This window comes from Metopolophium dirhodum, chromosome 9, assembly GCF_019925205.1.
Source record: "Metopolophium dirhodum isolate CAU chromosome 9, ASM1992520v1, whole genome shotgun sequence".
NCBI lineage: Eukaryota > Metazoa > Arthropoda > Insecta > Hemiptera > Aphididae > Metopolophium > Metopolophium dirhodum.
Genome location: NC_083568.1, coordinates 8,338,079 through 8,353,598, shown reverse-complemented (window position 1 = coordinate 8,353,598; position 15,520 = coordinate 8,338,079). Strand labels below are relative to the sequence as shown.

Below are 15,520 nucleotides of genomic sequence, written 5' to 3'. Positions count from 1 at the left end.
TGTACCTATACAATTTAAAAATAAATAATTGTTCAATTACACATAACAATTATTGAATTATTTAACTGCTGGAAATATAGTTGGACTGAATACAAATTGAAGATTATTTATAATAAAAAAACTAAAATTAATTTTGTTTAAAAAAGTTTTGCATTGAACATAGTTTTTCTAAAGTTTTATTCTCATTGTTAACAATAAATAACGTCGATTACTTCATGATTTTGAATTTATTATCGACATCATAAAACATTATATTCATTAATTAATTAGTAGGTTATTGCACAAACAATAACCAAACATATAATGAATCAATAATGAAGTATAAATGTATAAATGTATAATAATATGGTAAATTAAACATGATTTAGTGGCCCATGGGCCATGATTATTGATTGGTCCATTCAATTTTGGTGAACTACTAAATGAATCAATTGTTTATGTTACCCGCCACCGAGTATTATAGGTGTAGGTAACTATAACATTATTTTATAATATACTATAATATTATTTTAATATAAAAAAGTTAATAATATATAAGTAAATGAGTAATAACATTTGTTTTTTCATTGAATTATTAACGAAAATTACGTGTTCAACGTGCAACGATCTTTTCAAACATAAATATAATATTGTTCCGCATTCCTATGTGAATTTATTTCACGGGTGAACAGCACCTGTGTAATAACAAAATTATAAAATAATACGAAAAACACAAAATAAAAATTGTTTTTATTTTGAAACACACAAATTAACAAGCATTGTTGAAAACAAGGAGGATTGCGTGTTGAAGATTCCGTCAGACTTAATATGTTATTTTAAAAATGTCACGACTATGTATACGAATGTATATATCTCCATTTATAATAACAATAAACTCAATTGTTTATGTTTCCATTATAGAAAAGACCATCGCGTTATATATACAAGCCTGTGTGCAATATGCCTCACAAACCATGCCGAGTTTTCAGAACATAATGTCGTAGACAAATTATAATTGGTCGCCAGTACAGTGTTTGATATTTTAAATTCATTTCTACACATATTTAAACAACACAAATTCGTCAAAGACATCGTTTTACCTTCTTGGTAAGTGATTCGCATTTATATTTTTTTAATATTTTATGCATATAATTATATAAATACTTTAACTAATATATTATAATATGCGGATATATCATACATATCAGCGTTTCTCAATCTGTGGTACGCCGAAAGCTCGTAGGTGGTAAGCTAAGAAAATCTCCTTTTATATATATAAAAAAAAAATGGAATGGATCATCATTCCCAATAAATATTATTTTGTTTTTTTGATATTAATAATAATATAAATAAAAATTGTACATATTTTATTTTATTTTAATTTATGAATTAATTGCTCATATTATCATAATTTTGTAGTTCTTAAGGCGCCCAAATTTCATTATTTTTGTTTTTAATTGCTAGAAGGAAATACTCTATAGCTCGCATCGATCTCTGTTTTTCAATATGTTATTCTAAAACTTTATAATATGTCTAAAAAAATACGAGATAAAAAGCATTTTTTCACAAATTTTTTAATACAATAATTTTAAATAAAATATAAAATCAGAAATCGATGCGGGCTGTAGGAAATCTTCTTTTTTTCAGATAAAAAAATAGTCATCAAAATCCGATGATTCTACAAAACTTGAGAGTTATTCCCGTAAAGTCATTTTTTTCGATATAATACACCCTATAAACCCCCCTTAAATAGGTATCGGGTAGTAGATTAGTGGAAAAGTCTTATAATTGAGGTGGCAACTAAAATATAAAATTTAATTTTCAAATTTTATAGAATTGTGAAAAATTTGAAAAACTGGCACCGGGACCCTTAGTAAAATTAATTTTGTTACATGTATAAAATATCGTATTAGGTGTTCATGTTTGTTAAGTAAAAAAAAAAACATCATTCGGCCAAGTGGTATAGTGGTACATGGAAATTGTTAAACGGTGTAGGTGGTACGTAAAAAAGGTCGAGAACCACTGATATATTATATAATATATATAGTGTATACCTACATTTTATATTTCTGTACCTATGGGTATAGTGTCGATTGGCAGATACAATTGACATACAAACTATAATCTATCCAAATTTCTTATTTAAGATGTGACTACATCATTTATGTTGTAATTTGTTACATAGGTATTTTATAATATTATTATAATTTTGATGTATAGGTACGAATAATGCAATTCATACAAATTGTATTAAAGGAATATTTTGTTGTTGCAGATTATACAATGTTTAACATTGTTTCGTTAGGAGCGTTGCTCTTGTTTGGTACTTGTTTAACAAACGCACAAAATCCTAGTATTTTAGTGCAACCTGGAGGTTATTCGTCCAACATTATATCTATAAATATCAATACCAAAAAATGTATGCATACCGTCAGCGATCATTTCTTAAGTATTGCACTCGAACCGTCAACTATATTTTCGGCATTGCAAAAAAACCTTGGGTTTGTAGTCATAATTATTTCTGTATACTTAAATAATTTCTTATAAAATATATGCAATTAATTTATGTATCATAGACCAGCCACCATTAACATGGCTAAAGGCTTAAGTCCGGCGTACATAAGGATATCTGGTCCAGAATGCAATAACTTCAAGTTTCAAGGAGGTGAAGACATTTCGAATTTGTCACCAACCCATCCCGTAAGACAAGGGAGAAACAATATAACAATCACTGGCTGGCACTGGTCACAGTTAAACGAATTTATAGCCAAAACTGGATTGGATTTAATTGTCGGCTTAAATGTTATGAACAGAAAACACGGGTCGTGGGATCTTAGTAACACCTTAGATCTTATATCATATTCGGACAAACATGGCTACGATATGGCGTTCCAAATTGGCAACGGTTAGTGGATCTTTTTATTAATGAGACGATAATATTCGATGTTAAATGTACCTACTTATTATTAAATATGCCTAATTATATATTATTCAGATATTCAAGCGATTGGGTCGCGTATTGATGGCGCGTCACTTGGTAGGGATGCAAACAGATTACGTAAAGTACTTGAAGCGTTCCCTAGGTACTTGAATTCGCCAATTCTGGGCCCTGACGTTAGATCGTGTGAAACTCCAGAAGAAGCTCGGTATTTGAAGAGTTTTATTATAGAATCTGGTCCTTCGCTTTCTGCATTATCATACCAAGTGTAAGTAATACATTTTTTTTAAAAAATTAATTAAATTTAACTCATAAGTTATAATATATATTATCTTATTTGATTATATTATCTCTAATATTATCTTTACATTTACGGTCAGAAAATCACGTTTAGTTCCGTTAGTTCAAAAATTATAGTAAATGGACCTATTATGAAACTTTATGGTATGAATAAAGATTTTTACGGTTATTCAATTTTTAAATAAGTTATGAGCACTTTTAATTTTCGCTATATTATATACGCATAACTTGCTAAGCAATTTAACTATCGTAAAAAAACAACACATGAACACAGATAATGTCCTTACCATCAAGTTTCATAAAACGTCTATTCACTCTAATTTTTAAACTGCCGGAGTTAAACTTGATATGCTAAGCGTAAATTTGCTATGTTGCGTACTTGTAAGATGGAGACAACACAATAATATTGTCATGCAGGTGTGCGATGGAGTCTTCTTAATCAATATATTGAATAACAATTAAAATTAATAATTATATACTATATATTATTAAATAGTAATTAGATTGTACAAAATAATAATAAGTTATTACTTAGTAATATAATTATTATATACAAACAGCCATCAGGGTTTGGAAAAGTTATTGCACTAAAAAGTTACAATTTAAGACTTAAATATAAATAGCTATATTATATTTAAAAAAAACATTATAATTGTATTTACATTTTTAAAATTTTTATTACCTTCTATTTATTGATATAAGTAGTAAGGTGTATCTATCACGATAAAAAAGGCATATAAATATACAACTGGCTTTGTTCTTTAAATATTAAGTCTAATTCTAATTTTAAACGTTCTTGATGGGCGAATAAAAAAAATTCCACAAAATGTGTTTGGTTAAAAATTAAAATATAATATAAGAAAATACTTAAAAATAGCTATAAAAATCATAAATATGCAAAAATAAAAATAATAAATCGTGTATGAAGTGTGAAATAAACTTATATCTCACTTGAGAATTGAGATGCTCTAAGATTTAACAAAAAAAAATATGCAGTTGCTAGAACTTGAGAGCCCTGATATTGACTGAGAAGTAGGGCCTGGATTTAAATACACTAAAAACCATAACCAAATTATTTAAAAGATAACCAAAAGCCTTTTTATTTTTGATGTTAATAATGCCCTTAAAAATGACTAAATATCTATTACATGAATCAAATTTTATAAATTGGAGCATTGTTATAGAGCACCCCCTCCCACCCTAAAATTTACTTAGAATTGAAATCTTATATATTTATGATAAATACCATAAACTGTATAATATGCTGATGAATAATTTAAACGTTTATATAAACATTTCACATTTGTGGGGCAAGATGTTATTATGATGTTAATTTTGAATTATGACTGAATAAAGGTTAAATGTTATTGACTTATTTGAATTTGTTTAATCATTGTTATTTAATTAAACAATAATTTTTATTATGTTGTGAATTTCAAATTTTACTGTGCATACAAATATACAATATTTATATAAAACATTTTAATGAAATAAAATTAATTAATTAATTTCTCGAAAAATTAAAAATAATATTTATTAATTTACTTTGAGTAATTTATTATAATACATTTAATATTATCATAGATTAAATAATAAATATACTCAAAATTTATTCTTTATTTCATTGATTTATCAATGCTTTAAACAATGCTTTAAACAATTTCAATATTTTCGGTCTATTATTTAATAATTTAAATATCAATCAATCGTTAGGTTCGTCAACTTCGTACCACAACTCACCCCTATATTGTTTTTATATGTATAATTATATTATAACAAAGTCTGTGTATACCGCCGAAAAAAATGTAGATTTTGTTGATAGCTGATTAAAGTAACATAATTAGTTTACTTTTTTTTACTCGAGAATAGATCGTTTAGTAATTGGCATACACGTATAGGCGTAGAATCGGGGAGTCCAAGGGGGACTATAGCCTTTCTGGAATTTTGTGTAGCCCCATCCCGTACATTTTTAGAATATATTATGTTGTTTACCAGAAATATAATAGGATATATCCCCTCTATATAAATTCATCACGCTACGCCCATAATTTAATGGACGGAGGACCAAAAAAATTCTATTGGGCCTATAGCCCCCTTAGAGCCTGCACATTTTACGCTTATGAATTGCCTAATACATATATAAAGTAAAAGTTTTATTTTGAGTAAATAGTAATGACTCAATAAAATATATTTTTTTCATACAATTATTTAATGGGAATAAACTGTATACATATTTCTTTACCATCACTGTAACAGTTTATAGTGCATAAAAGGACAATTGTAATATTTTTTTTTATTACTATAACTATTTTAGGTTTACTTCGTCATTAAAATTTAAAACTAATTTTGTTATAGTTAATCTTATTATATTTTTACCAAAAAACAAATAAAGTATAATAATAAATCTTTTTTTAGACCCTTTTCAAGTGAGAAAAATGTTGAGAATCCAACCGAAATATTCAGTTACATACAAAATCAAATGGAAGCTCGTGTGTGGCAAAAAGATTTGACAAACAAATATCTAGGAAAAATAGCCCCAAAGAAACCATTGTGGATTGTAGAATCCGGAAATAAAGATAGAAGAGGGGATTTCATGGATGGATTAGTATGGGCACAAAGACTATGTGCAGGTGCTCGAGTTGGAATAAATACAATTATGAGAAAACCATCATTGTCATCGCTAAGTGAACCAACTCCGGTAATTATAAAATTGAATTAAAAACTTTAAAGTTTTAATTTAAAATTGTGTTATTAAATTTGGTTGAGATTATATAAATATATCCATACATTTTAAAAACAATCTAAAGTCTTCATAAAACAATTCAATATTGTCTAGTTGTTGTGCTTTACTGTTTTGAATAATTTGTGTACATTAAAAATTCAAAAATAAATAAAGCTCATATGATTTAAAATAATTTTTAACTTAAGTATACAAAATACATATTTTGGATTCTGAGCATAGCGATGAATGTATTGATGTTATAATGATAGTATTTTTTGTGCCTGGAAACACTTTTTCTAGAAAAATACTCTGATAATCGACTTTGATTCAGTACATTTTTAAAATATTCGGAAAAATCAAAAACAAAATACGAAAATGCAAAAATGTGTTAATATTTGAATAGGTACCTAGTACAGTAGTACCTATCTATTATTATTAAAATAATTGTTTGGTAACCTTGTTTACCAAAAAGTTAGACCGTCTTTGATTTATATATCGACATATATATATCTGAGAAAATGTTGTAATTACTAATTAGACTGAATCAATGTGTTATAAATGTTAAAATTTCAATTGGTAGAGTTAACTATTTATAGTGAATTTTAGTTGGGAAAAGTGATTTTTATTCAACAATAGTTTAAAACCCAATATGTTTGGTTCTTTTTAATAGGTATATTATAAGATTATGTTACATACTAAATTGTTTTTCGTTATAAAAGTATCATCAAATTTATTTAATTTTTTTCATAGTTAGTTACCTATAATACTTTTCCTATGAGTATATGTTTTAGAAGTACCTATTTAAAAAATAAAATTCACGTATTCAATTTCATTTAATAATTAAAATCAAATAATTATTTTTTTTATTTATTTATTTAAAAACATTATAATTTTATCGATAATAATCAAATAATTATTTGTACAGGACTATTGGGTATCAGTTCTTCACAAAGCTTTGGTTGGATCAGAAGTTTTAGACATTAAGATTTCATCTGGAAACAAAACGCGTTTAGAAACAGTTGCACATTGTACAAAAATGTCTCCGTACGATCCCAACGAAGGAATATTAGCTCCCGAATACCGATATAATAGGGGTGCAGTTGTAGTTTTTGGTGTAAACATGGGAACAGAAGCTATAAAAATATCATTAAAAACAGGACAAATGCAAAGTTTACCATTACACCAATATTTCTTGACTGCCAACAACAGACAAACCAAAAGAGCTTTGAAATCTTCGTAAGTGGAATATGAAATTATTGAATATGTACCGTGTACCCAACTATAATAGCATTTATATTTTTATTTAGCTCTACTATGCTCAATGGACAAAAATTGATTTTATCACCTGATGGCGATCTTCCAATCATATCACCGAAAGTTCGAATATCCAACCAATTGATTACTATTCCCAGTCAATGCGTATTTTTTTTAATATTACCGGATAGTAAATTAAAGGCATGTATGGCGGTTCAGATCGAAGAATCAAAAGAGTCTTATAAAAATGGTGTCAGGATTTTAGATCAAGAGGTGTTTGACGAAACCGATTACAGTGCACCAATATTAGATCAAGAAGACGAATTGGTATCAAATGAAAAACAAACGTATGTGGCATTCCGACCTAAATATATTAAAACCAATGATGAATCTGTAGTGGAAAGAGAAGTTAATAATATCCAAATGTCTCGACAAAACAATGAGGGCTCACCTAATATTGAAAGCTTGCAACAAATTGAACCACTAGTAAAATATGTCACATTTTCTAATAATAATTGGCTTTCGAAATTCCCCAAAACATTAAATAATCGAGAATATTCTGACGAGCCTCCGACATTTCCTTCAACCGAAACTCCCACAATAGAAACACAAACAGAGTTAGCAAGTCTACCACCTCCTAAAAGCAGAAGAGAAAAATATCACATTCTCGCCCAAGCGGTAGCTGGGAGAAGACATCCAGAGAAAAACCTTCGATCAGATTTATATTCTAATTTAGATTCTGCTATATCTTCTCTAAAACCTTCCCAAAAGTTAAAATTAATAAAAAGATCAATAGATGAAACAGATTATAGTTCAAAAGAATTAGATGCAATTATTAAAGAATTTACAAACAAAGAAAGACTGCCATTGGATCCATTTTCAAAAACTGACCAATCCTCTTCTGAAATACCTTTTAAACCAGATGGGGATCGTTTTAAAACGCATGATCGTATTAAAAAAGAATATACAATAATTAGTACAGAAGTTCCTGAGGTGCAACAATCGGAACTTACTTCACAAACACTACAAACAACTATGATCACCTCAACTCCTCCGATGACAACTGCAGCAGTAAATAAACATCATGCAAAACACGAAAGTCATGTTCAAAAAATTAAAACTAGGGCGGAACAAGCTTTAGCCAAAGCAAACGAGAAAACTTCTCAAAAAATCAAAGGAAGAAGACATCAAGATAAATTTAAAAATGAAGTAAAAGATCCTACTGTACAACACTCAATAACTGAAAAACAAATTATAACAAGTACAAAATCAATTACTGAAAATTCAATGATGGCAAGTCCAAAATCAATTACCACCAATACAGAACTGCCTAGTAACGAACACTTAACTAGCTTGGGCGATAATATAAGATATAATCGCCAAACAAATAGTACAACTACAAATGGCATTAAAATAGCAAGACCTCGAATAAATTTGAAATCGAAAAAATACATCAACCTTTTAGACGTGGAAAATGCCAAGACTACTCCAATAAGCCATCCTCCGATAACAGAAATAACTAATTTTGAACCTAGCATTACAGAAATGCCCACAAAAAAGACTACGAAGTTGAGGAGTTTTACATATATACCAAAAACTTTGAATTTAACCAAACCTAAAGTTATTGATGTAGCAGAAATAAAAAATGGCAAAACACTAGTAAGAGAGAGTCGTGAAACAACAATACTACCAATACCAAAAATTAAAATCAAACCAGTTCTTCATCCTTTAGGAAGAGTAAGGACTCCACCCAATGTCGATCTCGATCAAATTGTTACTAACGAAAAAATCACTGAAAGATTGGTTGAGAACCTAAGGGATGGGAAAAAAACATTACAGTCCGAACAAATTGTCAGCCCAATAGATAAGAATGAAGAAAGTAAACTTGAAAGCAAAACCGGTTTATCAGCAGCAATTAAACTAAAAGCGTTAGAAGAAAAATTAAAAGTTCGTAGAATGGAAATAGAGCAAAGACTTCACCAGAAAATTCACAAGGTCAAACGGTCCCTGAAAAACGGCATAGTTGAAGATGACATGATGGATATAAATGACATTTTGAATTCCGACAGACCTAATGAGCTTGATATAAACGGCGAGCCAGTCGTGAAACGTGAGATTATTAGGTATCCTCGATCTGTGGCTGACTTTACGGTTAAGCTAAACGAAGTGAATACATACGTAGACAAAATCAATCGTGATGTAGATCCAAAAAACAACGAAGTCACAGAACACAGCAACAACTTGATGGACCGGAAAAATAAAAACGAAATGAATATTTTATCAGAAGACAGTGGGTTTGACAATTTAAACATTAAATTTAAACGCAAATCTGTTTTTGAGGATATAGACGAAGACGATTATAGTAAAACGACTATTAATATGGTCAATAAACTGTTTAGCCATATGCAGACATTTTGGAAATATTTAAAGAAAACATTCCAATTTTAAACACACGGCTTAACAAAATTATAATTTAAGCATACCTTATGTTAGGAACTTTAAATGTACCTGCTACTTAACATACACATTTAATTTAATTTAACTTTATAATTTGTAAAAATATGTATTAATTAATAATTATTTTTATACGTTTTAATTATTTTATTCAACTATTGAGTAGGACGCATACATAAGACGACGATGTTGTCGTATTTATTTTTTTGTTATCGTAATAACTCTATTTATATAATAACAAATTGTAAATTATTTATATTATAATTTATCACTTGGGTACCTACTATAATACTATAGAGTGTAAGTATTGTAATATTAGTTTTAACGTTATGATTAAATTTGAGCAATGTAGCCCGATGTAGGTAAGTAAATAACTAATGAGTAATGTACTAATGTATAATCAAACAGCATTATATTAAATAATTGTAAATTAAGAATTTAATGTAAATTATACTTAATACGTTGTTTAAAAAAGTTGTAATTTACATATTATATTTCTTAACGCCTGTTACAATTCATACTATCATAGAACAATATTATAATTTATGCTTGCATATTATATATACATATTAAAATATATTAAAATATTTTTTTTTAAATTAATAGTTTAAAAATAGATAATGATGTACTTAAAATAACAGAAGGTGGTCACTACCAAGTCGCTGGCTGTGTGGAGGTGATAGTTCAGTATTAATCAATAATAATATAATAGTATCTTAGTTTACGTATTATATTATTATGTTTAAAATAAGAAATAATAAATTAAATTCATATAATAATAATGTTTAAGTAAATTTTAGTGAATATAGCTATATAGTTAACAAAATAAAGGAAGAAACAGGACACGGAACAATAATTGTGTGACAGAGATTTTTAACAACATTTGATAACTATCTCTGACCCACGAATAAAGATAATATACACCACGGATTAAGATATATTATCTTAGTCCGGGGTGATTTAGGTACACTATACAGCCAACAGGTTGCGTCAAGATCAAGGTGGATATATAGATAATATATATCCACCTTGGTCAGTCCACCTTGGTGAACTAGTAAGTAAAAACCCAAGTTTTAGATTTTAAGTGGAGCGATCAATGAATTGGTTTTACGACGATATGTTTTTTTCTAGTGTGCGTAGTTACACGTTTTGCAGTGCGATAAAGATGTGGCTTTCAACTTCGATGGTGGTTTATGGTAGCAAATTATATAATAAATATTATATATTTTATGTGAAATAATACTTAATATTTAATTCAATAGGTACTTTATATTAATATTTAACGGTGAGGGGTGGTGGTTATAGAATAAAAATTCAAAATATTCGAGAAAAACAAAAACGAAATTACAAAAAAACGGCATAGTAAAACATCACTTAGAACTTAGAAGTACAAAGTACCTGTAGACTGATAGACCTACAGTCAGGCTAGTTTTTTGAAACTACCTAGGTACCTACAATAAAGTGAAAGAAGATTAATTTGACATGATTTCAAATTTATCGAATTCCCATTACAGCTGTGATACATATTGCATGCACTTTATACTTATTTAATGACGAGTGCCCCTGTGCCCCTACACTCGTTACCTACTATATAGGCATATAGCAGCGTGAATGACAAAAATTTTAATTTATATGGCCTAGTAATATTTTATTTAAGTTTTAAATATTTAAAAATTAATATAGGTACTAGTAAGATGTTGATTGCTGAACAAGTTCAATATTGGAAAACAAAAAAATAGAATTAAAATCAATTTGTTCTGATACGAATTTATATTGTTTATGATACATAATATACTCATGAATCATAATTTTACCTATTTCAAATAGTAAGAAGACTTGACAAGGCCGATAAATAACTAAAATGTATTAGTATTAGTGCAGTTTAGTAATAGGTATAGGTCACAAAGAACACAGGTGGTCACCCATCTGGGAGCCTGCTCGGCCGCTGCACACATTACTATATTAGTGACTGCGTCCAATCACCGCGCTTCACCAGGTCACCATAACATGAACTCTAATACCAACCACGTAAATTGTATATTAAATGCATATATATATATTTACAAGTTTAAATTCTTGCCAAATGTATTATATTATGTAACGTTTGACGTATTGACAAATTGTTTACGATATTTCAATCCTCAATATATTATGTAGTAAGAGTACTGAGTAGTAAAATATATAATGGTATATGTATACAGATTAGTGTAAATTTAATCATTTGTTGGTCGTTGCCACATCGATATTTAAAAGGTGATTTTGAAATGATTTAATGTAGATAATTGTATTTTTCAGAAAATTAAGGTTTCAGAAATATAGTAAAAATATATTGGACCACGATATATGTTATTTGGTATTAGCAAGAATTAAATAATTAACCTAACTATTTATTAATCATAGAAATAATAAACTAGGTAGGATCATAGGTATTCATAGTCAAATACAATTTTAATGTTTAGAAAACTATGTAAACATTCAAATTATTAATTATGTATATTCTTAAAAGTTAAAACGTATCTACTATTACAGAGTGTGACGATAAATATAAAAAAAAAGAAAATTAAATACGTCCATTTATGTTTAATTATTATCTAATAATCGCCGGGGATCAAATGTGTATCGGTTATTAGGTATTTTTTAATAAATGTTCAACATTTTAAAAAACCTAAAATAAATAGATCTATTAAAAATTTTAAATATACAAATAATATGACATGCAGTATGTATTATAATAATAATTATAAAATATAAAATATATCAAAAAAGGATACTGGAAAAGTTCAACAAATCAAAGTACACTGCCGGTAGCTGATTATGCCATTATTAATTAAGAAAAATAAATCAATAAAGGTATGCTAATATTGTAATGTTGTAAAATATATCTATTTTTTTTTTTTTTGAACTTATATAGTACCTATGAAATAAAAAAAATGTGCAATCGGGACCAGGAGTTGTAAGTTTTAAGTAGCTATAGTAGCATGGTATAATAATATAATACATAGGTTAGGTCACCAATTAATATTTTTGAAGGTCCACGTTAGGAATCTGGAAATCGTTGGCGTCAGTAAAAACCAATGAACAATAAGGTTACAAAAGACGGCGGTAAAACGGAAATATTTACACGACACCTGCAGTTTTGAATTAAATTTATTTTGATGTTTTCGTTGTAATTATAAAACAGTTTGGTAACCCCAATGAGTTAAAATCTTAATCAAATTCTTAAAGTACCTACATTTTATACAGACCTGATATTATGATGTTCACAATATTAATTACAATAATATAAATTGTTAATCAATGTTTGTTCAGAGTATCTGAACTTGGATTCTCGTATAAACTCATATAAGTTAATTGTTAATTAATATAGAAATACAACATTCTCATTGTACCTACTTTATATATCACTAAAAAATATTCCTACTCGCTAACCCCTTAAACAAGCTTCAGATTGCCCCTGGCCAGGGCACTTCTATGACACCAATTACCAAGGTAATTTGAGTTACGGGCTGAGCCACACGTGGTGGAGAGCCGGCAAGAGGAGGATGTCAGCGGACTGTTTATTTTCCCTCCCTGGCCCATGCACAGCATAGACAAAACTCATTTACGCAGAATCTTTTTTTTTTTTTATGTAATCTTGGAGTAAAATTAACTATTACAAAAATTATAGCGGATAATATTTTTGAGAGTATATGAAACATAGGTTTTATATTTTATTGTTATTAAACTTTGTATTCGAATTTCGAAAAAAAAAAAATAATATTGTACATTTCAATAATGTTTAAATGGTTTTGAGACAATATTTAGACAAATTGATACGTCATACCCTCAAAAATATTATTCTCTATCGTTTTTGTAATGGGTGATTTTACATTTTTACTATAAGATTACTCAAAAACTTGTTTTTGTTTTTTCTATATGTTGCGCGTGGGCCAGAGAGAGAAAACGAACACTGACACTGACATCCTCTTAATATTATGTCTGCATTGTCATGTTTTGAGCATAAATTTTAAATTAATTATACAGGAGTTCTGTGCTGAAAGTGACTAATATTAAATAATAGTTTATAAGTAATGAAAAACAAATAGGTAGAGCTATCTAATAATATTTCAAGGTTATTCTAGTTTTATTTATAATTTAAAAATAAATAATAGGTACAGAGGGAGGCTTTGCAAAATTTCGAAATATTTTGTATTCAAGTCGTATTATTAAGTGAATATTATAAAATATAACTGATGTAGTAAAGAAATAATAAAAAAATTGACAAAAATTTATTCCGGTACCGGGAATCGAACCCGAGCCTCCTGGGTGAAAGCCAGGTATCCTAGCCACTAGACCATACCGGATGGATACGAAACATGGGAAAATTGCAGATATTTAAGCATTTAATATCATTTTGTCATTTTAAAATTGGACGGACATTAAAAAAAATTATATTCTCATGTTTCCGGTCTTGAATAGTCGAATACAAAAAAATGTTACGGAGTAGTTGGGAGCAAAGTGCCAAGAAAAGAAGATTAAAAATCTAAAACATTATAGTCTTTGAAATATTTCAAAGCTTTTTGACTAAGTTTCTAAATAAATAATACAATAATAATAAAATAGTTAGGTACCCATATATAGTTCAGTGGCGTGAATAATTTCCTTAAATTTCATCAAGTGCAAATTTTCGTAAGTCCAATTATTATAAATACAAATTAAGTCATATTTTGAAGCCAATCGATTTGCTCGCGTCACGCTTCTCCGATTACATACAAATATCAAAATTTGTATATTTTAAACACTCTGTAAAGTACCTACATATAAAAATAAGTACGCTGAATAACCGTGTTGTAATAATACAATATTTATATAAAACAAAAAATGTTATTTTGTTAAATTAGTTACTTAATAATTTAGTCTATATACCTAGTTTATGATAATAATGCTATAATTCAAAGTGGATTGATATTCTGATATTCAATCCATCTTGCCATAAGCCTATAATTGATACCTAAGTGATAACAAAAATATTACCTACACCCATAGACCTTATAATAATATAAGGTCTAAGCTTACATACCTATAAGATTATTTTATGTTGTGTCACCTTTTATCAAAAAAATACAACAAATCAATGAAATAGTATTGGCGTATTGCACTTGCACATTATTTTAATAGGATTAAATTTCAGCTGTAGCATGTACAACAGCATAAATTTGCAGTTTGCACCTGCTATACATAACACCATGGCAGGGGTGAAAGTGCACTACCGTCATGCAGTGGAGTATAGCCAGGGGGTTTGGGTTTTGGGCTAGGGTTGATCATTTATTGCATTGACATGTTTTTTTGATGGTACATCTTTTTAAAAACTTGATTAGTACCTATTTTGTAATGACTACAATCCCCTGATATAAATAAACAAAATATGATCTATTTTAACGGGCGGTTCCATTTTCCTCCAAAAACGAGATACCGTTTTCCTCCGCTGTCCATTTTTCTCCACATTATTTTAGACTGAAATTATGTATATTTTCCTCCAATATTTTTTATCCAGTGTCGTAGTATTACGTTCCGTATTATAAGGATAGAGTAAGGCTAGGATCACATTTTCGTTTGATACATTCTGGTATCGGCTATATCTACATCAGCTGTCGATTAAGCCTAATAAAGAATATTTTTTATGTTTTTGATATGCATAAATTATTTATATTAACTATTTTATTATTTTATTTATTATTTATAGGAGGAAAATGGACAGTGGTGGCAAACGGTACCTCGTTTTTGGAGGCTATGGCCATTTTAACAATATTTAAACACCAAAAATATATCTTTTATGGTTATAATATTTAATCGAAAGTCGAGTAAATAGTAACTAAATGTCACGTAAAATCACG

The 15,520-nt window shown here is 28.3% G+C and overlaps 1 protein-coding gene and 1 non-coding gene across 2 annotated transcripts; one reads left to right on the top strand and one right to left on the bottom strand.

The window, feature by feature from the left end:
• Positions 1 to 946: 946 nt before the first annotated feature.
• Positions 947 to 10,329, top strand: LOC132952789 (uncharacterized). Its single transcript, XM_061025217.1, has 7 exons — positions 947 to 1,086; positions 2,255 to 2,480; positions 2,556 to 2,884; positions 2,975 to 3,185; positions 5,633 to 5,915; positions 6,865 to 7,175; positions 7,247 to 10,329. The coding sequence occupies exons 2-7, from the start codon at positions 2,263 to 2,265 to the stop codon at positions 9,639 to 9,641; spliced, it is 3,747 nt and encodes a 1,248-aa protein (XP_060881200.1). The 5' UTR covers positions 947 to 1,086; positions 2,255 to 2,262; the 3' UTR covers positions 9,642 to 10,329.
• Positions 10,330 to 13,918: 3,589 nt separating this feature from the next.
• Trnae-uuc (transfer RNA glutamic acid (anticodon UUC)) lies at positions 13,919 to 13,990 on the bottom strand. The gene has a single exon. It is a non-coding gene; the product is annotated as a tRNA-Glu (tRNA).
• Between the last annotated feature and the right edge of the window lie 1,530 nt (positions 13,991 to 15,520).

What these genes read in the sequence shown, in the direction of transcription:
- LOC132952789 (XM_061025217.1), top strand. Translation starts at nt 2,263, where the DNA reads ATGTTTAACATTGTTTCGTTAGGAGCGTTGCTCTTGTTTGGTACTTGT. An exon ending in TCTGCATTATCATACCAAGT is followed by an intron (nt 3,186 to 5,632) that starts GTAAGTAATACA and finishes ATCTTTTTTTAG; the next exon opens with ACCCTTTTCAAGTGAGAAAA. An exon ending in AAAAGAGCTTTGAAATCTTC is followed by an intron (nt 7,176 to 7,246) that starts GTAAGTGGAATA and finishes ATTTTTATTTAG; the next exon opens with CTCTACTATGCTCAATGGAC.